The 22,701-nt window shown below is 40.6% G+C and overlaps 3 protein-coding genes across 4 annotated transcripts in view; 2 read left to right on the top strand and 1 right to left on the bottom strand.

Moving 5' to 3' along the window:
- gpc4 (glypican 4) overlaps window positions 1-3,480 on the top strand; it is a 30,005-nt gene extending 26,525 nt beyond the window's left edge. The window contains exons 8-9 of the mRNA XM_018669515.2: window positions 79-251; window positions 345-3,480. Of these exons, the coding sequence (XP_018525031.1) occupies window positions 79-251; window positions 345-553 (382 nt within the window). The 3' untranslated portion in view covers window positions 554-3,480. The remainder of the gene's footprint in view (window positions 1-78; window positions 252-344) is intronic.
- Window positions 3,481-5,180: 1,700 nt separating this feature from the next.
- brd8b (bromodomain containing 8b) lies at window positions 5,181-20,081 on the top strand. 2 transcript variants are annotated; one of them, XM_018669547.1, is made up of 18 exons: window positions 5,181-5,269; window positions 6,154-6,250; window positions 7,255-7,324; window positions 7,470-7,519; window positions 7,656-7,778; window positions 7,859-7,939; window positions 8,182-8,246; window positions 8,982-9,148; window positions 9,662-9,853; window positions 10,251-10,344; window positions 10,689-10,831; window positions 11,378-11,816; window positions 11,928-11,965; window positions 12,083-12,276; window positions 12,712-12,804; window positions 13,671-13,739; window positions 14,033-14,318; window positions 18,442-20,081. In XM_018669547.1, exons 1-18 carry the CDS (start codon window positions 5,251-5,253, stop codon window positions 18,499-18,501), a joined length of 2,280 nt encoding a protein of 759 aa, XP_018525063.1. In that variant the 5' UTR covers window positions 5,181-5,250; the 3' UTR covers window positions 18,502-20,081. The 2 variants fall into 2 exon arrangements, with proteins under 2 accessions (XP_018525063.1, XP_018525045.1); XM_018669529.2 differs by lacking the exon at window positions 18,442-20,081 and adding an exon at window positions 16,513-17,003.
- A 309-nt stretch (window positions 20,082-20,390) lies between these two features.
- Window positions 20,391-21,973, bottom strand: si:ch211-39i2.2 (DNA damage-inducible transcript 4-like protein-like). The gene is made up of 2 exons (XM_018669561.2): window positions 21,711-21,973; window positions 20,391-21,223 (listed from the first exon to the last, which is right to left on the bottom strand). The coding sequence occupies exons 1-2, from the start codon at window positions 21,886-21,888 to the stop codon at window positions 20,778-20,780; spliced, it is 624 nt and encodes a 207-aa protein (XP_018525077.1). The 5' UTR covers window positions 21,889-21,973; the 3' UTR covers window positions 20,391-20,777.
- Window positions 21,974-22,701: the final 728 nt, after the last annotated feature.

Genomic DNA, 22,701 nt, shown 5'->3' with positions numbered 1-22,701 from the left:
AACACAGCAAACATGTAGTAGTGAAATGTTACTGTATGTTCAGTATTGTAAGATAATCTTGGCTTTCACTCAACATAGGTACGAGTCAGTTGTCATTGGCAATGGACTGGCAAATCAGGTATCAAACCCTGACGTGGATGTGGACATAACGAAGCCAGACATTGTGATTCGCAGTCAAATTGCAGTTTTGAAGGAAATGACGAGCAGGCTTAAAGCTGCGCACAGTGGCAATGACATCTCTGTTGAAACCGGTGAGGATTGTCAACGTTCCATATGGGTTTCTTTACGGCATAATGTCCGAGCTGCATAGATCTGACCCACTTTTCCCTTTTTTTTTCCCCCAGATGACTTTGGCAGTGGAGAAGAGGAGAGCGGCAGCGGTTGCGAGCCTCCATCCTGCGACACAGACATCTACTTCTCCACGCCACCGAACCCCGGCAAGCCTCGGGTCAATCAAGTGGTGGTGGGCAGAAGTCCGCTGGCCTCACAGGGAAGCGTGGCGCTGGCGCTCTGTGGGCTGGCCCTTGCCCTGCTCGCTCCCCACTTGCGATAAAACTGGCTGGGCAGGGAGAGGACCAGAACGACCAGAAATGACGGAACGAAGGGGAAAACTGTCAGAGAGACTTTAAAAAGACTGCCTTCAGGACCTTGGACTGTCCGCCATTGGGGGGAAGACTCTTCTTAATATTATGATAACTTCACATTTAATTATTTGTTTGTATGTTTTTAAGGACATCAGTGTACAGCAATATGATTTTCTTCCCAAGAAATCCACCTTTTTTCCCCTTTTCCCCAGATAAACCTTTACTCCTTATGGCTCTTTTGGAGCTTCACTATGGTTCTGCTTGCAGCATTACAAATATTATATAATTGTCTTATTTTGGCAATTTAATCGCATAATTCATTTGTGTGCCTTCTTCAGTAATTGCCATCTGATAACAAAATAGTAAGCAAGAATATTGGTTGAACATTGCGTGCCTGTGATGAGACATATCTTCATATTTCTGAGGACGTTCTGTCTTTCTGTTATTCAGAGATCAACAAATAATGTACTGTTGTTATGGACGTTAACATTTCATAACATTTTGCACATCATCAAATGTGCATATTGTGAATGTTTTTGTTTGTGCATTTCTACATTCATGTACATCAGAAATGGTGAAGCTACCTGTTGATCTCCACTACTGAATAGTTTGAGTTTTAGTTCAGTCTTCTTTGGAGAGACATTAAAGACTCTTTTCAGAGCTGCTGAGCGGCAGCTTATCTCTCAGAAATCCAGAGAGAGAAGTTACAGCACAGGTATTTATGTTTCACCTGCAGATGGGATCAGTCTTTAGAGGAGCTTTTAGGGCGCTCTGCGAGCCCAAACATGCATATTGTGTGTCTGCTATGAGCATTATCACAACCTAACCTTTAATTTCCTCATTCATTTTTAACTTCATTTCCTCAGCTTAAACACTTCAATAGTAAGGTCATACCTCATGCATGCTCTCGTTGTCAATGCAATCCAGTGATGTTGAGTTGAAAGTGTCTGATAGAGTTGAGATATGTGGCTGGCAACCTGGTGAAAGGTAACTGGCGTGGAAGGAGAAGGACTCCCCTGGCATTACCCCTAAAGAAGGCAAAGCTGACAAGTCCTGAAAACCCTTTTTTTGGTACTGTAAGCTCAGTTCAGCACAGAGGATCTGACTCTATACAGTCTTACTGTTTGAAAAGAAAAGGTGGTGACATGTATGTTCAGAGCATTTCACATTAAACTAGAGAAGAGGAACAAAAGATAGTGCTTTGATCAAATGAAATCATGAAAAGATTATTTTAATACAGGGTTTTATGTTGAAGAGGTGTTGTAATTTTTAGCTATTTTTGGTATGAAGATATATATTAGGTACTACAGTGGATTTTACTGCTAGTTTTAGGTGGTGGAAGAGGACAGTGTGCACAGAACATCGGGGCACTTTTGGTCAGTGTGCACGGTGTTTTGGGGCGTTTTTTTAATGCCCTCATCCCCCCGTCCCACAATATACACTTGTACCTCTGAAATGGCCTGTGTCAGTATAAATGGACTCATCCTGAACCATTTGATCTACCTATCCTCATCCTCACGTTTTCATCATTTCGACTCGAGGTGGAATGTTGAAGTATTGTCGCAAGTGCTACCAAAATTAATGCAACATATGGTGCCTGATCTTTTTTTTATTTTATTTTTTTTAACCTTGGTACATTATTAGCAACTTGGTAAGGTGAAAAAAAAAGAATGTAGATGTTGATGATTTGTATCTTCTCAGATTCCCTGAAGGGTGTTTGAGTTAATTGTTACCAGCTGACAAGCACAACATAAAATTTTCTATGTCCTCTAATTTGATAATCGGGGCTGTAAGTTGCATTACTTAGCCATTTCATCTCTAAAATGTTGCTGCCTCATGTACCTTTTGTACAGTAACGTATGCATGTATTTTAATGTCATTGCAAACATGCTTTTAGTACTGACATTGACTATCCAAAATACAGTATTCAGAAGGTTTCGATATGCAAAATTTGGTTAAAAAAAAAAACTCAAAGTATTTGAATTGGTACCAGGTTTGAGGGCTTTAAATATGCATTTTATTAAAATTGAAAAAAGGATTTGCCTATTTCATATTTGTCTGCAGGTCTCAATTTACAACTGGCTGCAGTTGTAGACAGATGGTAAATAGTGGACAAACCTGTTCGCCTCTTGTTTGGCTTTGAGATTAAGAAAAAGTGATGTTTCCAATGAACAAATGTGGAATAAATCAACAAGGACAGCAATATTAGGAATCTGACTTTGAAGGATTTGATGAAACATCTATGCAACCTGTTAAACATACTGAAGCCGTAATTTAAAATAATAAAGCTGTGCTTCAGCAGCTTGATTTGGCATTATAAACTGCATGTAACTGGTTCAATTCTCATGATTTTTTTTTTCCACCAACATTTCTACAAGGGCTTGTGCATGTGTTCGTGTCATGTGGAAGAGCTGTGTCGAGTGTGAAGAAACCCAACTTTCTGAGAGTCAGAGGAAATGTTTTGGGTGATGATGGTAAATGTCTGTGCTTGCGGGCCAGGGCAGCAACATTTCTCGGCTGGCAGGAGTTGGTCCAGCCGCTGGATGATGTTCATTCGGTCTACAGTGCAACTCCAGTCCTAGTGACTTATAAGTTCAGTTGGACAGGGGTTGAAACTTTTTCCCACTGCCTTTGGCCCACAAGAACAGAAAGGCCTTGCTTTCTAAGGAGAGAGTGAGTGACTTGACTGAAAAGAATTTAAAAATGTGTAAATAAAGAGCAGCCGTTTTTAGATGTCTCTAAAAGAGGCCGTAACAGTACACCAGATTTTTACTTGTCAGAGTATCTCCTAAATGCTATGGAAAGACGAGATGAGATAGATGTTAAATTGTAAGAGAAAATGTATATTAAACAACATTTCTTAGTCTTGTTGAAATAAAGACTGCCAATATTTAAACGGTTGTGAATGTTATTTCATTTTCTCAGCACTCCTAACAGACTGGTTACATGTTGTCATAGTCCAGTATCTGTAGTTTTTATTTTTGTGAAATAAAGGTGCACAGTTTCAGGTGAGAGTCATAATAGTGTGACAGGCTTATGACGTGGTTTAGTAGGTTTTAGTTTTGTCACAGCAGATATAATGACTTCATACTATAAAATAGCATGAGTAGTGAACAGCTACCGCTAATGTTTAATGTTTATGTCTGCTGTTGACAGTCTTCAAATGTGCATAGTGTGAGCATTTTGCCTCTAAAGCACAAAAATAAATCCTCTAACCAGGAACAAATAAAATTAGTTTTAAATATGAATTTATATTTCACGATAGTCCAAGTTAGTAAATGTAACACATGGAATTCAAGTGAGGAATGACAGCAGTAAGAATGTAAATGTTTACCTAGACTACACAACATTGGCCCTTGTGGCTACAGACAAATGACGTGTGTCCCAAACCATCGGGCAGCACAGGACATTAGCACCGGGAAATCGACGATTAGGCTACTTGAGGACCCTTTGGTTTCCTTTTGAGTCATTTCCGTCCTGCATTCAACAAGTGCACAAGCCTTGCTGACTTCCAGTTGTTTAATTTCTCACTTTGCTGCAGTGATGTAAAGTGTACTCAATGATGTGTCAGTACACTGTGACATCACTGTTGTATGTGGTGAAAAAGATTTGAAATATTTGACCAGGTACTTTTTTAAATTACTCAACTTGACATTTAGTAACCAAAGTATCTCCACTTGGAATTTTTTGTTTTGCCACTTATTACTTCTGTGTATAATTAAATGATAACTTACAGTTAGAATATGCCATGAATCTTCAATCAATTGGTCTTAGACCAAGACAAACCATGTTGAGTGACAGCCTGTTACTGCATCTAACTATCATGTAACAGAACTTCAGATTCAGCTCTTTACTAATCCTTTAAGTTGGCAGAGATATGTCCACTGTGTTATTCAGGCACTGGATCTCTATTCTACTTAAAGTACAAGTAATACATGCACAGCTTGTATATGAACTGGATTATCTTTCATGAAACTGGATTCACAACAACAGTTATTTGCTGAAACATAATTAAAGTATCTGGATGTGTTTTGAGCCACTGGCTCTTGGTCCTCATTCGGGGATGGAATCACAACTGATGCCAGAGGAGCTATTGTGACAACCAGGGCAGAGGTCAGGTCCAAGATACTGTTTTTGGACATTTCTTATTCTGTATGTTCTACAAATTTAACGCCCCCCCCCCCCGAGTCTATTCTGATAGTTATTCAACTCACTGCAAACAAAAATTAAATAAAATCACATTAAAAGGGATGTCTACCAGACTTATATTCCTGACAGTATGAAGGGGGCTTTGAGACAGCAAAATTTATAGGTATCATTTGATTATTTTAATGCATGAAGAATAGTGTGCGTGTGTGCGAAATAATGATTCAGTATTACTAAGTTATTATTTTCAGATATTAAGTCACTATTTCAATAATAATCCATATGGATCTGTAAGTGCCTTTTCTTGGACTCTAAACTCAAGATTAAATAGAGGCTGTTCAGTACATTGCCCTGTGACTATAGCGGCACAGTAAACACCAACACACATTTTTCTTATGTATTCTATTTAATTATTATTATTTTTTTTAATCGTTTTCCTTCGGTTTGTGTCAGACCGTAGCGTGTGCACCACTCAAACCTCTCCGGCGGAAGTTGTGCTCACGGCCTTGTCACAAAAGAAATGGCGAGCGGTATCGGCAGTAAGTAATATTTTCTCATTCTATCTCTGTCTTCTTTGTGATTTACAATAAAAACTAACACTATATAAAACCCAAAGTAGCTCAATTCCATTAGTTTAATTGACCTTATTAGCTCCGTCGTTTGAAAAACGTTACACAGAGTAACTGTGTGTGTCTCATGTATGAGTCCCCCCGTAATCAACAGCGCTAAGCTAATGCTACTATTTAAACATTAGCTTACTGTATGTTATTGTTTGTGGAGTCATGGCTCTTAACTATTTTGTATTTGTTTTTTATCTGGTTTTATAATTGCATCCAAGCGCTGGCACTCGTGTGTAGTGCAATAATACAATCTTTGCAGAACCCTCTGAACACGATACACGCCAGTATCGTCGGTGAAGCTAACGATAGCTAGCTAACTTTGATGAATAATAAAATCTATAAGTTATCTAACAGCTTTATTGTGTTTGTTCTGTGTCGTTTAACTTTACCTCACTGACACATCACAGACCGTGCGGGTAATTTGGTTGGATATGGACTGGACCTTAAACAAAGTGATCTTCAAAAGCCAAACAAAACAAAACTCTCAGTTAGCCCAAAGAAACATTAATGTAACTTAAATTCTGAAATGCAAGGAAAATACATTCATCGGCTCTGGCAGAGAGCACTGTTACACAGTAGTTTGTCTTGGTATTTGTGTTTCTGCTATTAGTTTTGTGTCCGTAGTAGGACGGGCGTGATTGTGTTTATTGACATGATAGAATAAACTCAAACTGAGAGCTATAGGTACCAACAAAACAGTGTTTCACAGCGTGTTAGCAAAACATTGTAATAAGCCAGTGGCTGTCAGGAATACCATAATATATTGTGATATCTCTGTGTATTTGTACTTTTTCTCTCCACAGAACACAAGATACTGAATGTGGGGCCAACAGAGCCTTGGTCAGTCAGGGAGAAACTGTGCCTGGCCTCCTCTGTTATGAGGAGTGGTGACCAAAACTGGTAAAATATATTCTCAAATATACCACAAATTCTTTCAATTTGGAATATTCATTTGATGGGTTGTTTGCAGGAATACAGTAAAGAAGCAGGGAGGGGAGCCAGTGAATTTAATGGATACACCATCTACCATGTTGTCTCCATTATGCTCACAGTATGAGCAGTACAACAGCTTAATGCATAAATCTCACTGTTCAGAAAAGATTAAACCCTAAATAAATGTAGTATCAGCCCTTATGTCTTTACATTGAACCTATGGATAGTCAGTACTGTGTGGTGATATTTGATAGTATTAACCACTGCAGTTAGATGTGCAACAGACGGAGAAAAAATCTGTGTATGGAAAATCAGTTCATGAGATCAATTTGACTTTTTAACATCTAAAAGGTTTTTTGACTGAGATTAACAAAACAGGGTGTCTACACACATCACAACACACTTGGATTCAGTTTATGTATCAGGCAAACTAAAAGTTTTTCTCTTTCACAACGAGCTGCTGGCAATATTAGCTCACATACGCGATTATGTGAGCTAACATACCACTACTAATTTTCATAGTATGCTATCAAAGAGATCATCTCAATTGTCACCACTAGAGGTCAGACGTGGACATGTTATAGTGTTTGAGCAGTGACAGGTAGGACCTCAAACAATGGTGGTACCTAACTTATGCAATCAATAAGAAGTTTTCTAAGAAAATATCAATATCAACTTGAGTATTTCTAAAACAATTATGAACAATCAGTCGAACCCTTGTAAAATGTAACTGGAGCATAATGTATGAACTGTCAGAAATGGATAATTGTAGTAGCAGTTTGTGTGTGATCTGTGCCAGTATTGATGATCAGTGATTTTAATCTGATTTTTTTTCCCACAACACCCTGGACTTCTTTCACCTGCCCTCATTCATTCATAAAGTGAATGCATGTACTCAGTCACCACATGCACTTATTTTCAGATTGTCTTCTCAGCATGTGTTTATTCTGATGAATGTCTCTCTCTTCCAGGGTGTCTGTAAGTAGAGCCATCAAGCCTTTCTCGGAGCCTGGTCGTCCGCCTGACTGGTTCTCACAGAAGGTGAGCGAGCTGCAAACATACACAGCATTCTCTCCATTTGTTTCTCTCACTGTCCAATTTAATGAGTTAGGTGTTTGTCAAGGATAGGATGTTATCTTTGTTGTCAGCGTTTGGCTTCAAGATAACACATTTTCTTTTTTCTCAGCACTGTGCCTCACAGTACTCGGAGCTGCTGGAAGCCACAGAAGCACCAAAGTTAGTACAAAACAGACACATACACACACACACACACACAAACAGCTACATGCAGAAACATGGAAATGTTGCTTTTGTATTTTTTTAATCATTGCTAAAATATTTATCTTAAAGTGTGTGCGCTTCTTTGCTCCAGGCGTAAGCGTGGTGAGAAGGGTGAGGTGGTTGAGACCATTGAAGATGTAATCGTCCGAAGGCTGACCACCGAGAGGATAGAGGAGCTGAAGAAACTACTACGAGACACACAAGAGCAGTACAGGTACATATACGCCTAAGAGAAAGACCTTTGATAAATGTGAGACATGACCTTTGACCTCCCTGTGGTTTCTGTCCTGGCAGGAAGTTGAAGAAGGAGGTGGATCTGATACAGACAGGTCATATGGACTCCCAGCTGAAGGAGCTGTGGGCAGAGATCTCACTGTAAGACTCACCAACTCTTCTGTTTGATGCTTATTTATTACTATGTATATGATATGTGACCTACAACATATTCAAATATCAACATCATCAACCTGAACAGTAGTTATTAAAATAGAGGAGAAGGTTTCCCACCTGGTCCTGGGATTCAAACTTGCAGCTCTTCAGACACGGTTTTTCCCCGTACTTCTGCTACCATCTCCTCAGATTGTCAGTCAATTCATTGTTTATTTTTCCAACTCTAGAAAGAAGAAGCAGGATGAGGAGGAGGCAGAACAGAAGAGGAAAGCAACAGAAACGGCATACCAAGGTAGATTTAGTCTGCACACTGTGTTATGTTGATTTGTGTCATTTTTCTTCTGGAAATCCAGTATCTTGGATCGTGTGAGTATTTATTGTGGATTACACACTTATCTTGATGATATGTGGTTTCATTGTGCCATTCGTCCTGTGTTGCCTGGCATGCTATGACAGAGACTTTGAAGGTGCATCAGAATATAATAAATTTCACTGTATGTCTGTCAACATTTCCATTTGCCAAATACATAAGTTTTTCAGATGTGAGAGATTTATCTGCTGCTTTGCCAAGAAAGGGATTTAATATACTTTTTAGTAATTGCAGTCTTGGATGGTTTTATGACATTGTTAAGAACAAAGAAAAACTGATGTAAAATTGCAGACACATTACATACACCCTTAATGATTAACAGCATACCCAGGCACACATTGGCATAACATCAAAACCAACTAAGGAGATGTAGTACAAGAGGGTTTTTCCACACTTGTATTCCAGGAAAGGCTTTCTTAGTCTTAATGTAATAAATCTTCAACTACTAGAATACTTTATACTTATTTAATTTTAATACTTATTTTTTTCTTATTTGTTAAGACAAGGGGTTGTTTCTCTGACGTGTTTGGGTTGGAAAGATGGAAAGACAGTGCTATCACAAGACTCCTTGCTCATGATTTCCGTGTCGCATTTTTTTCTCTTAATTCCTTCATAAAATGGATTCATTCTCTCTCTCTCACCCTCTCTCCATCACAGCTCGTCAGGCAGTAAAAAACACACCCAAGCGTCTGCCCAGTGTAACTGTACGTTCTCCACTGGGTGCCAGCCCACCGACGCTGGATTCTCAGGCCGACTCTTCAGTCCCCACACCGCCCATGGATACAGGAGGTGTTGCCTCCGATGACACCACCACCCACTCAGTTGTAAGAACATAGTCATTTATCAGTGATGAGATAACATGAGAATACTGCCAGTGTGAGAGAAAGCTGTGGTAGAGGTTTATCTAGCAAAGACATTTTCTGTCCAAACTTTTTCCAAAGTACAGTTTTACTTTCTTTTAACTTGAAATTAAGACCATAGAATGTAAAATTGCATTCTTCAGTTGATAGAAGTATAATTCAGACTTCACTGAAATGGATTTAGGGGCTTTCATGCGTACTGTCTTTCAGTGTCAAGATCTCTGGTCACGTTAGACTCCTTTGTCTGTTGAAAATAATATCTTGACTTTGAATTCAGCACTGACTTCACTGTGGGCTCCACAAAATTGCCTCTGTGTGCCTCCAACTTGGTTTTTTGTCTCATTATGTGTCCATGGAAAAAGCTCCTCTCACATTATGATGTTTTTGGCGAATCCAGCACCTGCTGGAAGGAAACATTTCTGATACTGTGGTTGACTGTGCCAACCGCTCTCACTGATTCTCTGCTGCTTCTGCCAGGCCCAGGGGGTCGGAGTATTTCTACCAGCGACAGACGCCCCAGGCCCTGGACCCAAAGATGGAGGCCTGGCTGCTCTAGTAGATGACTCACCACAGAAGAGGCTCCTGACCCAGAAGGCCACACCGCCGCCCTCACCTCTTCTGTCAGAACTGCTGAAAAAAGGCAACCTCATCTCAGCTAGCCCCCGCCTGGTGAGAGGCACCTTAGCTTGGGTGATAACATTCAAAAGCTACAAGAATAACAGAAAACAAGTATGAACAAGACTCAGCTGTACCTGCCTCTAAGTTGCCATATTTAATTCTTTTCAGTGTGATACATGCTAAAAACACCAGTTTCAGAAATGTTAGAGTATTCATAAGCTACATACCTGTAAAGTGTCAGTACAAGGAAATCATGGAATATTACATTTAACCATCTGGTCTAGTCTTGATGAGTATATAGGTGATTGGCATACTCAGAATTCTAATTTTAAGCAGTAATGATTGACAGGCAGCAGATCTCAACTGTCATTTTTAAAAACAGTGTCAGTTCATACACAATACTGGATTAAAACCTTTCTTTTGTGGTGTTTGTATTTGTTGATATCAGGTTACAGAGGGAGATTCTACTGGAAGCCTCACTAATGGACTACAGACAGCTACTGCAGCCACTGCCTTACCACCTGGTCATGAGGTCATCACAGGTAAATATGCTCTGCATAACTATTCATGCATGCACACACACAGGCAAATTTCCTGCCTTTTTTTTTTTAGAAATGTATTATTGAATAATGCCTTTCTAACTCAAAGGATTGTTATTAGGAGAACACACACTCTGCCTGATATTGTTCAGTGAGTAGTGCTTGGCACAGTAGCTTTGTTTGTTGTTTGGTTGCTACCCTGGGACTTAATTTGTGTCTTGACTCCAAATGTGGTGTGTGGTCAGTAGACACACACAATACAGGTAAAAGGTCATTTGTAAAATAAAGAAATAAATACAATTACAATATATTACTTAAGATTATTAATCTTCTGTGTGTGTTTGCAGAGGGTGAAGCAGAGGCTGTGGTGAAGGCAGAGCTTGGCGAGGAGACGGGATTGGTAGAAGAGGACCTTGTAGCGGTGTCTTATATGGGAGACGAACTGGACCTGGAGACAGTAGGAGACATCATTGCCATCATAGAGGAGAAGGTACTTTAGATGCTCTGTCATTAGCCCGTTATGCAGACAGATTGCACTATACTGGGTTTGATTAAGCTATCTTTGCTTGTTTACACTGAACCAGACAAAGCCAGTGCAACTCTGCCCCAGTATGTGATTTGTGGATAGCATGCTGGCATCATGGAGGCACAGCGAGTAACACAGCAGCCTCTGTGTCAGTTGGTGTCTGTCCCACCATGCCAGGTTTTATGCAGCCTTTTCAAAGGGGGAATAATGCGCGGTTATTCCACCTCGCTGTTCTGTATAAAAGGTAGGGAGGTGGATTACAAAATGGAGAGGCAGAATAGTGGCACAACTTTCCCGCCTTGAAAGGGGCTATTGTGTATATGAATCCACATCATTTTACCTCATTTCGACCTGCTGTCATCAGTTCCCAGTACAACATGCACTGGATAAAACATATAACACAGAAAACATTTGATCAATCAGTAATCAGTATCAATCAATAATAATTAGCCATTTTTCTCCCTCTTTTCTGTCTGTTTTGATCTTTCTCCCATCTGTCCCTCTTCTTAGGTGGATGACTCTGTGGAGGCTTTGGATGCAGCAGCAGTGGAAGCAGCACTCTCTCTGTGTGAAGAGGCTGTTTCAGAGGGACACACCCTCCCTGGCCCCTGGGAGACCCAGGAGCTGAAGACGTCGGATCCCACACCCACAGTCCAAGAGTCCAACCCCAACCAGGAACCTCAGGATGTGACGGTAGCGTCAGCCCCGACTCCTGCAAGCACTGAGGCCCAGAACCAACCGGAAACTAAAAGAGAAGAGCAGCTTAAGGGAAACTGTGAGGGACCTGAGGTGACAGGAAGTGATGTCAACTCTTCTGTCGCCTCTGATGACGGTGCAGCGGGAGCTGAGGTTACAGAGGAGGGGGCGACAGGGAAGGAGGCCACTGAAGCAACAGTGAAGAGTGAAGGAGAGGAGTGGAGCCAGCCTGAGCCCAACCCGCCTTGCCTAGGTGGGTGGTGTGTATACACACACACACACACACACACACACACACACACACACACACACATCATGGTCATATGCTTATGTTTTTTAATCCTCTTCTCATTTTGTTCCACAGACTCTGAGGACAGCTCTGTGTCTGGGAAAGAGTCCAAGGTAACACACTTCTGCAAACACACACACACACACACACACACACACACACACACACACACATAGGAATATCCTTTGTAAATGGCAGTCATTTTACTTTTTTTGCATGTTTTTTACAAGGAGGTGAAGGAGGAGGAGGCAGGCAGTGAGGGTGACCCTGAAGAAGGGATGGAGCTGAAGGAGGAGTGTGGTGAGGGGCCCTATCTGTCAGAGGTGGAGCGGGCAGCCAGTGAGAGTGAAGATGGCTACGGCCCACCCTCCCAGCGCTACACGGCCGATTCACTAGCCAGCAGCCCGGCCTCTTCTTCCCAGCTGTAGGTGTCATTCACTGTTGCAGAAATGATGTGAGAATTGTGTCATGATAGCCATTTGTAGCCACTGGGTGCAGCATAGTGGTAAAGTGACTTGTGTTAATCCCGGGCAATGTCCTGAGATAACCCCTGCCTTTACTGCAACAAAACATTTTAGGTGAACTGCTGCGTTAGAACTAGATCAAGCTTAGCTGGCATTTGTCATGAATATTCATGTCATGACCTCTGAATCAGATTAGGACTCCATTTCTCTGAGCTAAGCAGTCTGTGGCTGCTGACATCAAAATTCTAACAGTATGTGCTTTTGTCTTTTTGCCACTTGGGGTTTCTCTTCTGCTTTCCTCTTCCATTCACTGCGGACTTAACAATCCTCTCTTCATTTCCCACTCACTTCCTCTCTCTCTCCTCCTCTTGTTCTGCTCTGTCTCTCTGCATCAGATCTACATGTGGTGAGGACCAGGAGGCGGTCCAGGCGCAGAAGATCTGGAAGAAAGCCATTATGCTGGTGTGGAGAGCTGCAGCCAACCACAGGTGCTAATCAATCAGTGTTTGTTGGTCAAAATACTTAAGCATCTTGATTGTATTGATTATTTGCTTCTTTTCTAACAAAGAATATAAATATAAATGAACAATGTGAGGTCCATTCAGGCTCCATTACATTATGATAATACCATCATACCACCAATACCATGAAGCCAGACTGAGGTCATGAGAACTGTTTCCCAAGCACAAGCCCAGAACATCTAATATATTTTTGACAAGGCAACCAGAAATGTATGTGATATATATATTTTTTTTATTTAATCAGTTATTTTTTTTAAAGATGATAGTTAATCCATCTATGTTGGTTTATTGTTTACATTTTCCATCAAACAGAGTTGGATGTAAAAAGTATCAGAATCAGTCTTGAAACCTACCTTAATTAATTTCTATGTAATGTAATGCAGTAGTGTAGAATGTGAACTCCTTCTTAAGTGATTAAAATCCCCACATTCCCAGAAACATTACCAGCAACATGACCCTGATCTGCTTACGGGCCTGATACTGTTCCGGATTTTTTCTGTTGTTTTAAATCTTTGTTAAAAATGTTGAGATGAGAGAGATTCATTCTGGACAAAACTCCCCAGTCTGAAAGTTCTTTATTTAACATTTTGGTTTCTCTGGGCTTTTTCTCTTGACTGACATTGTAAAATATTTGTGCACAGCGTTTGTAAAATTAGAAGGTAGTTTTCACTTTCTCTTCTCAACAAACCTGTAACCACAGTGAAACTGAATTTCTGTCTCTTTGGAGAAATAAAATGTAGATTTAGTTACAGGAAACACAGTGTACAGAAAAAAGATCTCTGTTTTAAAGGGAAACAGGTGTTTTACTGTTGCTGATGTCCTGTTTCTCTCAGGTATGCAAGTGTTTTCCTGCAGCCTGTGTCAGATGACATCGCCCCCGGTTACCACAGCATCGTACACAGGTCTGACCACACACACACACTTTCACTTGCTGTTTTCACTCACTCACAGGCTGTGAATCTGGCTCAAAGAAATTTCTAAGTCCAAGAAACTTGTGTGTTATATCTGTGTTGCACAAGTGAACTTGACAGTGATGAGGACTTAATGTGTGTTAAGGTCAACACTCCACAAAATGCACCTTTGCAGCTAATAGTAAAGAAGTTGTGTGGAAGACACAGTTGATTGTTCACAGACACAAACTTTGACACAAACATCTCCCTCTGCCCTGCAACTCCTACCACCTGTCCTGTTCCAGACCCATGGACCTGTCGGCCATAAAGAAGAACATCGAGTCCGGTGTGATACGCACAACGGCCGAGTTCCAGCGCGACATCATGCTGATGTTTCAGAACGCCGTCATGTACAACTCGTCAGACCATGACGTGTACCACATGGCGCTAGAGATGCAGCGTGACGTCCTGGAGCATGTCCAGCAGTTCCTGGCCACCCAGCTCATCATGCAGACCTCAGAGAGCGCCATCTCTGCCAAGAGCCTCCGTGGCAGGGAGGGAAATCGTAAACCAGGAGAACCGGCTGAGAAGGTGGGTTGGGCGACGTGTTCGGGGTAAAATTAGGATTCCCTGAAAAGTCTCAAGTCTCATTTTGATAAAGAACTCTGTAAAGCTTGCAAATCCCCAAGTTTTACTGTTCTGAAACTCAATTGTGTAACATGTTGAGTGTGAAAACATTAACAGTGTTACCAGGATATAGGGATGCTATACCTTTAGCAAAATCATTGAGTCTTTGTTTGAGGCCCCTGTAATGCTGCAGTCTCAGTCCTCCTTTCCTTGTTTGTAGGCCAGCATCATGAATTCACTTCACAAATTTGATGATTTAAGAGTTAACATGAAAAATTAAGATTCACTGCACAGCTTCCAGTACCACTCCTGTAGGATAGTCTACTTCCTACTTCCGATAGTTGAACCTTGGGAGCAAGCATGTGTTGTTCTCCACACTAAAGTTCCTACTCTGATCCTGATCATGCAGAGTGTAGGTTCTTAGGCCTCTACCTGGGAGTTATTTTGATAGATTAACACCAACATAAATTAGGCCTTCTGAAATTAGATGATTGTTGCTTTAACACTTTGATGTAATTGTCTAGCTAAAGAACTATGTCACTTGTTAAAGTCACAGATATGTACCTAAAGCTAGGTAATGCAGTCTCTTCTTTACTGATGATTGAAGAATGTGATTCATTCCTCAAATAACAAGTGAATGTATAATAATGTATGCAGATCTAGATTTAATGGATTATTGGAATAACTTATTCACCCTTTGTTTTGTACAGAATTTGCCTTCAGAGAAAACCATAAGCATTCTGGGAAACTGGCTTTTTGGTGTTTGATGTTGAACTGTAAATACTAAAATCTTCTGTTTGTCTCTGGCACAGTGTTGCCTCCAGAGTTTCGCACTGAACCTAAAGTGAAATAATTACAATTTATAACAGCTCTGAACCTAAGTGTGGTAATCTAAAATGATACATGGTCAGTGCTGCCAGGGCTGTGTAGTTTACACAACATATGACATAAAAACAACAAGCTGTTTGAACCACCACAGGATACATGAACACAAGTGCTGAAACTGAAGTTAAAAATCATTGTGTCTCAGGTGAAAACACGATTACTAGAATGACATTATTCTTTATTTAAAGCAGGACACTGAAAATATGCTCTGTTACATAACATCTGTTGGATTCTTGCTGCTTTTATATTTATGAATCAAGGAGAATATATGTGAAATATTTGCATTATCATATATTCACACAATGTACAAAAGTCAAAACATGCACACACACTGTTGAAAACATGGGACACTTGGAACATCTGATCAACACTTCCCTCCGCTTGCTGTAACGTGCTTCAGTGGAATGATTCTTGGTCTTGACTTCCCAGCTGATTCATGTCCTGCATGCTGGCTGCACCTCTCCTCACTAACCTCTGTCTGTCTGCATCTGCCCGTCACTGACTCAGCTGTTTGTCTGCCCCTGTCTGTCTGTCTGTCTGCTGTTGTCTACATATGTCTGCAGTGAATTTTCCTATTTGCAGCCGTATGTGTGTGAGTTACTTTAAGTGCATGAATGTGGGAGTATCAAGTGTGTGTCTAACAGAGTCCCTGCTACTCATGGCATTTTTTGATGTATCAAGGAATTTTAAAAAGTCATCTCCAGACAGGGAGTATTTGGGAATGTGCTAAATTTCTGGGGAAGTCTAAAGGTGTTTTTCAATTTTGCAAATGGTTTGGCTGTTTGTCCACAGCAAGCTCATCTGGAGTGGACTGGACTGCCACATTATTTTCATAACTTAACTTAGATGAAGAATGTTAAGTAACGTGTAAAATAAAATGTTAACATAACATTTGTAGCTAAAAGTCCTGTGACCAAATGAAAGATTTTTCACACAAGCCATGATGGGAACTGTTGTGTGGCGTTTGTGAGCTATATTGAAAACATGGGAGTGTGCCTGCCTTCTTGTGTATGTGTCTGTCATTAATCTCACTATTTATCTGTATATGGGAGTCTGAGTGTGTATGTGTGTGTGTGTGTGTGTGTGTGTATACCTGTGTTTGTGACTTTGTGTGAATACTTGTGTGTGTTTCTGTCTGTGCCGTGCAGCGGTCACATGGACTCCTGTCCTCCCTGCGTGCCTCTGTGTTTGACGCAGACTTGTATGAAACTTGCTTCTCACGCACACGTGTGTCTTTTCTCTCTTTCTCACTCCAATGTTTGTCCTTCTACAGGACAGTGTCCCAATGGCCTCTCCTGCTTTCCTTCTCTCTCTCTTTGTAAGTATTCAGGTTCTCCCTCAGATTTCACCAGAACCAGGCCACGCTCCGCACACGCTTGTCTCAACGCAGACATGCACACACACTATATAAACTATACACATCAGTCTGTACCTCTCATCTCTTTTCTTTTCTTTCTCTCTGTTAAGTTTGTGTTTTAGTGGAATTAAGGGAAACAAACCTGTTGTAAAACTAAAAGTAGTGAGGATTTAAATAATTATAGACCACTATTGTTGGTGTTAATAATATAACTCTAAATGTTTAATTTCTGTGTCCTGACAGGTATATACAGCTCTGTACAAAAGCTATGATTAATTATATATTATCAGAGATTATAGCCAAAATATTAGCAAAACTAAAATCATTGTATTTTTCCTCTTTTTTCCAACCTTACATCCCACTCAATATGTATCTTGGTCACAATAAAATTAAAAGAATAAATATGGGATCCATATCAAAATGGTTTGTTAATGCGATGTACTTATATATTTTAAAAAAAATCCAGCATCAGCTTTAAGTAAAACTATAAACTACTCAATTATAACCATTGAAATACTTAAATGTAAATATTCAAGACTTTATTAGAAATATCAAGAGGAAGCAGTTTGTCTTTCATGTTATGTATATATGATTTTAAAGCCTTTGTAAAACTAGATATTTATATAAAATAAGAAACCAAGTTAAAGTTAGAAATAAAAATATCCAACATATTATTTATTGATAGTTGAATTGGTGATCAGGACTGTGGGTGTGGTTTGATCAGATCTTATTCACATTAGCCTGGTTTATTCATTAGCAAACAGCCCCACAACAGTTTTTATATTTTGATTCAAATATCGCTAAATACTGATTGGTGCACACAAGCACACGACCTCACCTTTGTCTAACTGAGCCACGCCCACTTCTAAGCAGTAACAACACCACAGAGAAAAACAGAACGTACAGAAATCTCTTGTGTGGATAACTACAACTACAATAACTTCTTTTAGCTCTGTGAGACCCCATGAATAGATTTTCATGGTTTTTAGGCAAGATCTGATTTTTGTTTGTCTTTTCTTTCACTCATGAAAACATCATGGTGCAACTTCCTCAACATGTCAGACCCTGGACGTTTCTTTAATTTTCATGTTGGTGGAAAGTAGTTATCCAGTCAGTCAAGTTGTGATGGGAAGATGAAAGAACGTGTTGCTCCAGTCAATAAGATACTAAACTTTGGTATCACCTTCTCAGAAGTGCTGAGGAAAAACAACACACACACTATCAGTACACAGCTATGTTAAACTGTAAAGATGTGTGTTATAGATAAAAATCAAAGGACCACCTCTCTCTCACTCTTGCTCTTTCTTACAGTTTGACACACACACTCACACATCACTGTCCGTGTCACCCTCATAAACTTTACGTTCTGTTTGGACACAGTATTCTCACTGCACACACACACACGCACACGCACACAGGCTCCAGTAACCTTTCATCACCCAAGCTTCCGTCGACCTTCGGTTAATGACCCCATGCCGGTTTCCTGTGTTTTTCTGTTTACGTGCGATTGTCTGTCTCTGCATGTTCTAATTTCTTTTCTCCTTCTTTTCTTTTTAAATCCTCCTTTTTTTTCTTTCTCACCATTATTATTTTTTGTGTTCTTCATTTGGGGAGGAAGCCTTCCGAAGTGGACTGTGCTGTGTTTTTGTGCGGAGCTCAATCACGTGAGGAGGCCCGCCACAGGGCCTCCCTTCACGCTTTCCAACTGACCGCTGACCTTTCCACTCTTATGTTAATTCTATCTCCCGCTCTCTCTCTCTCTCTCTCTCTCTCTCTCTCTCTCTCTCTCTCTCTCTCTCTCTCTTTTGTTCTCCCTGTTTCTCCTCATCTGTCTGTCTACTGTAGGATGGCGGCACCAGGGGTCGCCGCAGTGCCATGGAGGCCGACCTCAAAATGAAGAAATAAGCTGAGTTCAGAGAACGAGACACTTAGAGAAACAAAGAGCCACTTTTGGAATCAAAGAAAGTGGAGCTGAATACTTACTGGTCACTTTGGTTGTTTTCTGAAGAGGACTGCAGTCTCTGCGTGCCTGGTGTGCGTATGCGTGTGAATATACACTCTTAGTCATCCGTGCTTTGGCGTAGATGAGGGTATATGTGTCTGTGTGTGTTTGTCGGTGTGTCTGAGAGAGCTGCATAGAGCTTCCTCTTCTCCAGTTCATATGATTGGTTGATGTGCAGCGCTGTGGGATTTCACTCCAGGACAAACACAAGCCAGCGCACCACTTTCCCCAAGTATCATTTCACCAGCGAAGGTAGTAGGTCATCATTTCCTCTAAGCTGAGATGGAACAGCAAAGGACTTTGTGGAGAGAGAGAGAGAGACAAAGAACATTTTCACCAGCAAAAGTTTGTTTGGGATCAAATGATAAAGAGCGAGCTCTGCATGCCAGATTTTATCATGTTGAATCATGGATGCATTAATACTAGTTGGTTCAACTGATCAGTTTATTCGAGTGTCTTGCACCAAACTGTGCCCAGCCCATACGGACAGCAACAACAGCCAGGATGGCCCCATAACCAACCATAATGTACAGTTTCCACAAATTCAGAATGAATACTGATGGTACTACAGGGACCAGATGGAACCAGGATCATCGATCAGTCTGATCACTGCTCAGATGTTACAGTGAGATCCACCAATCACATGTCTGTACAATGGGATCTTCTGCCCTTTTTCATTAATGGAACAAATATGTCCTAAGTTAAGTAAACCAGATTTGTTTGTGCAGCAGTCTGCTGACTTTAAAGGAACATACCAGTGTTCTGCATGTTTTAGCGCATTAACTGCACATTGCATATACTTTACATTTCTGCTGATCTTTTTCCAAAGCACAGGTTTTAAGTTTGACTACCTCCCCTCATGTAGCTTCCATAAAATTAAGGATACAGTTAAATTCTGCTTTAAAAACCAACTTCTTAACATGCAGACAGAAATGAAACATGCATGAAATATGTAATCAGTCACAGTAAACAATTTGCTCTTTTGTTAGAATGAAAGTGCATCGTTTTAATTTTGATGGTGCATTCAGGTGAACTTAGGCATCTGAACAGTATGTTGTCCAAGTCCAGAATACATGATAGCTTTTACAGAAGTAGTAGAATGTATATTGGACCTTTTTGCATTTGAAACTTTCACATCTCAGTGAAGGTAGGAAATCAGTCTAAAAAAATAAACATATGCTTTGTGAAATGTTTGGTAGTAATGTGTTGTGTTGAGTTAGTTAAAGGGCTAAAACACAGTTGGTGGAGATTGTTGTTGCTGAAATAGTATTGATGCATCCCTACTTGTCACTTAGGATGTAGCCAGAGCGTGCTATGGAAATAGCATAAGAAACTGTGTAATGTGTGTTAGATGGGAGTACAAAAACAAGTTTTGTACATGTGTGATGGATCATGTAGAGTTTTGTGTTTGGGTAGCTGATACATGTATCATGTTTTCTGTTGTACATTTGTTAAATAAAAAGATTATTTGATTAAACCTAAATCAGCCCAGAGTTGGTTATTTGCTGCAGTGTTTATTTGGTAGAGGACTTCTCTTTCACATTTGTCACATTCAATGTTTTAAATGGGCTTATTGAAACCATCTAGCACACTAAACCTTGTGTAATCATTTTTCCTCAGTTGTAAACAACTTGAAAATAAGGCTGTATAAGCAAGTTATGTAAGTTAAGTACCAGGCCCCATAATTGTTGTCGGCAGATGACAACAACATCTATGGTATGTGTGCTGGACAGATCAATGTTTCACTAAGATAGCAGCAAAAATAAACTCATTAAAGCACAGGACTAAGACATAGTGGTCTAACAGAATTTATTTTACAATCATATAAATAACAAAAGTAACAAAAGTATAGTACACTCCAGGAGTGAGACCTGCCCATTTAAAGTGCACACTTTAACATTCAACTGTTCTGTACAAAAATACTGCAGTCATGTTGGCTACAGAGTGTAGAAAAACAAGCAGTTCTACCTGCTGCTCCAAATTAGACATTCATACATAAAACAAAGAACAATCCACTTCCTTAGAGCTCAAATACAACACAAAGAAACTCCAGCATTTTCCAGTGCGTGTCGGACCAGACTGTGCATGTAGTCAGACATTTAAAACATGAGCAATGACATTCAAACTTAAAATAAGAGGTAAACAGTGGAACAGGGGTTTTAGATTCTTATCGCAACCCCTAGTTGAAATCATGGATGACAGGACTGGCAGAGGAGTAGAGCTTCCTCTTCACCAGCCGGTACTCTGGTCTCAGTTTCAACACTTTGTTGGTATCAAAGATGTGCATGAGTGGCGGCCAGCCGCCATCTATTTCTGCCTTGAAGATCACAGACAGTTCAAACGTGGGGGTGACACTGGGATCTGCGAGGAAGCTCCCCGCAGACTTCAGGCCTTCTTTGCACTCCACGTAGACCTGGATGGAGGCACCACGGAGCCCGCAGGGCTCATCCACCGAGGAGCACACCACGTCCTGGCCCACCCTGACGGTCATGTGGCGAGGCAGCAGCAGCACCTGGCAGTGCAGGGTGGGAGCCTTGGCCTCTGTCAGACAGCGCTCTATCCGCCGGGTCACATCCTGCTGAAGGAGCCGCTCTTCATGCTCCAAACCGGCATCGAGGTTGGAAACTGTGGAGAGAGATCAGGAGTGTTGTTAGAATATGTGGCTTCAATTCACAGCAAATACACTTTTATAAAAGCTTCATATCTGATGCTACTTCAGCGTCTTCATTGTTTCTTTAGTGACAAAAGCTTAAAAATAACCTTTAACACCACATCACTGACCATAAAACTCTGACCTTTGCTCTCTCATTTTACTTTTGTCACTTTTATCATGTGACCATGTATCATGTCTTCCAATTCTGCACTGAAATCCAAGAGTCATCAGAATATTGTCTTTGTATCAGCAGCAGAGAGGAGGAGCAGTGTAACAGCTCATCAGCTGATCCAACACCTCAGCCACTTACATCAGACACATCGCCGTCTGTGAGATTAGGTTAATTTGTTCTTCCGCTAAACAGAATAGTTATTATAGTCAGTAACTAGAAATGACTTGTAACAACGGAACTTTTTTTCCTTTCTCAACAAAACATTTTTAACTTTTAAAACAACTTACAAGGCGAGGTGTTTTCTCTCTCATCGCAGCTCTCGACGCTCCCCCGCCGGGCTGAGCTCGTCTTTGAGCCCGGGGCTGTGAGCTGGGAGAAGTATTTCCCTATCATCTCTACGACGCTTTCTTCCTCCGTTAAAGCGGGCACTCCGTGTCCGAAGAGCAGAGCCGTGGTATAGACCATCCTGATTCCTGTTTGCAAAGCTCCGGTGTCTCCTCCGAACGGTCGGTCTGTGTTATCTCCATGTATCAGGTTAGGTGAACGGGGCAGCGGTGAGCGCTGAGCGCGGAGGTTTTATACCGGAGGAGCGGCGAGTTACATCAGCTGAGCTCTCACATGTGGGCGGGGCTGACCGCTTCAATCGAGAAAGTTCCTGATCTGAGACTCACGCAACATGTCCGGGCATTGCAGCGGTAAGACGCAGCTGAGCCCTGTCACGTACAATCACTACTCACTGTTAAGCAATACTAACTGCTGCTATAACAACTTTTACATGTAGTTTTACTAGTATTTTTTTTTCTGGAACTTGATAATTAGCACCGCCAACAACAGAAAACTGATATTGACAGTAAATGGATGTAACTTATTTTTCACATACAGTTTAGAGGGGAATATTGTCCTTTGATTTTACTTTTATCACATTTATGTGTCAGGTGTTATTACAGGTTACTACATAGATTTAGGTTGGTCCAAGACATACCTAAAACTAATGCTATATACAGTCTAATACTGTATAGCTGAGATAATAAATCATTGAAATGATTATTGAACTGACAGTTGTATTGATAACTGCAAAACTGACTCATTACCTCTCTTCAAATGTGAGAATTTCAGCCTTTTCTCAGTTTTATTTTTATTTATTTATTTATTTCTATTTTGGGCTGTTAATAAAAGAGACGTTTAAAGACGGGGGCTCTGGGAGACTGTGATGGACATTATTTTTTCATCTTATAGCCCAGACAACTAATCAGTTAATTGGGAAAAGAAGTGGCAGAT

Source organism: Lates calcarifer, linkage group LG8 (genome assembly GCF_001640805.2).
Source record: "Lates calcarifer isolate ASB-BC8 linkage group LG8, TLL_Latcal_v3, whole genome shotgun sequence".
NCBI classification, from domain to species: Eukaryota; Metazoa; Chordata; class Actinopteri; family Centropomidae; genus Lates; species Lates calcarifer.
This window is presented reverse-complemented; position numbering and strand designations above follow the sequence as displayed.

What these genes read in the sequence shown, in the direction of transcription:
- brd8b (XM_018669529.2), top strand. An exon ending in GACACACAAGAGCAGTACAG is followed by an intron (nt 7,779 to 7,858) that starts GTACATATACGC and finishes CTGTCCTGGCAG; the next exon opens with GAAGTTGAAGAAGGAGGTGG. An exon ending in AGAGCTGCAGCCAACCACAG is followed by an intron (nt 12,805 to 13,670) that starts GTGCTAATCAAT and finishes TGTTTCTCTCAG; the next exon opens with GTATGCAAGTGTTTTCCTGC.
- si:ch211-39i2.2 (XM_018669561.2), bottom strand. Translation starts at nt 21,888, where the DNA reads ATGGTCTATACCACGGCTCTGCTCTTCGGACACGGAGTGCCCGCTTTA. An exon ending in GAGAGAAAACACCTCGCCTT is followed by an intron (nt 21,224 to 21,710) that starts GTAAGTTGTTTT and finishes CTCTCTCCACAG; the next exon opens with TTTCCAACCTCGATGCCGGT.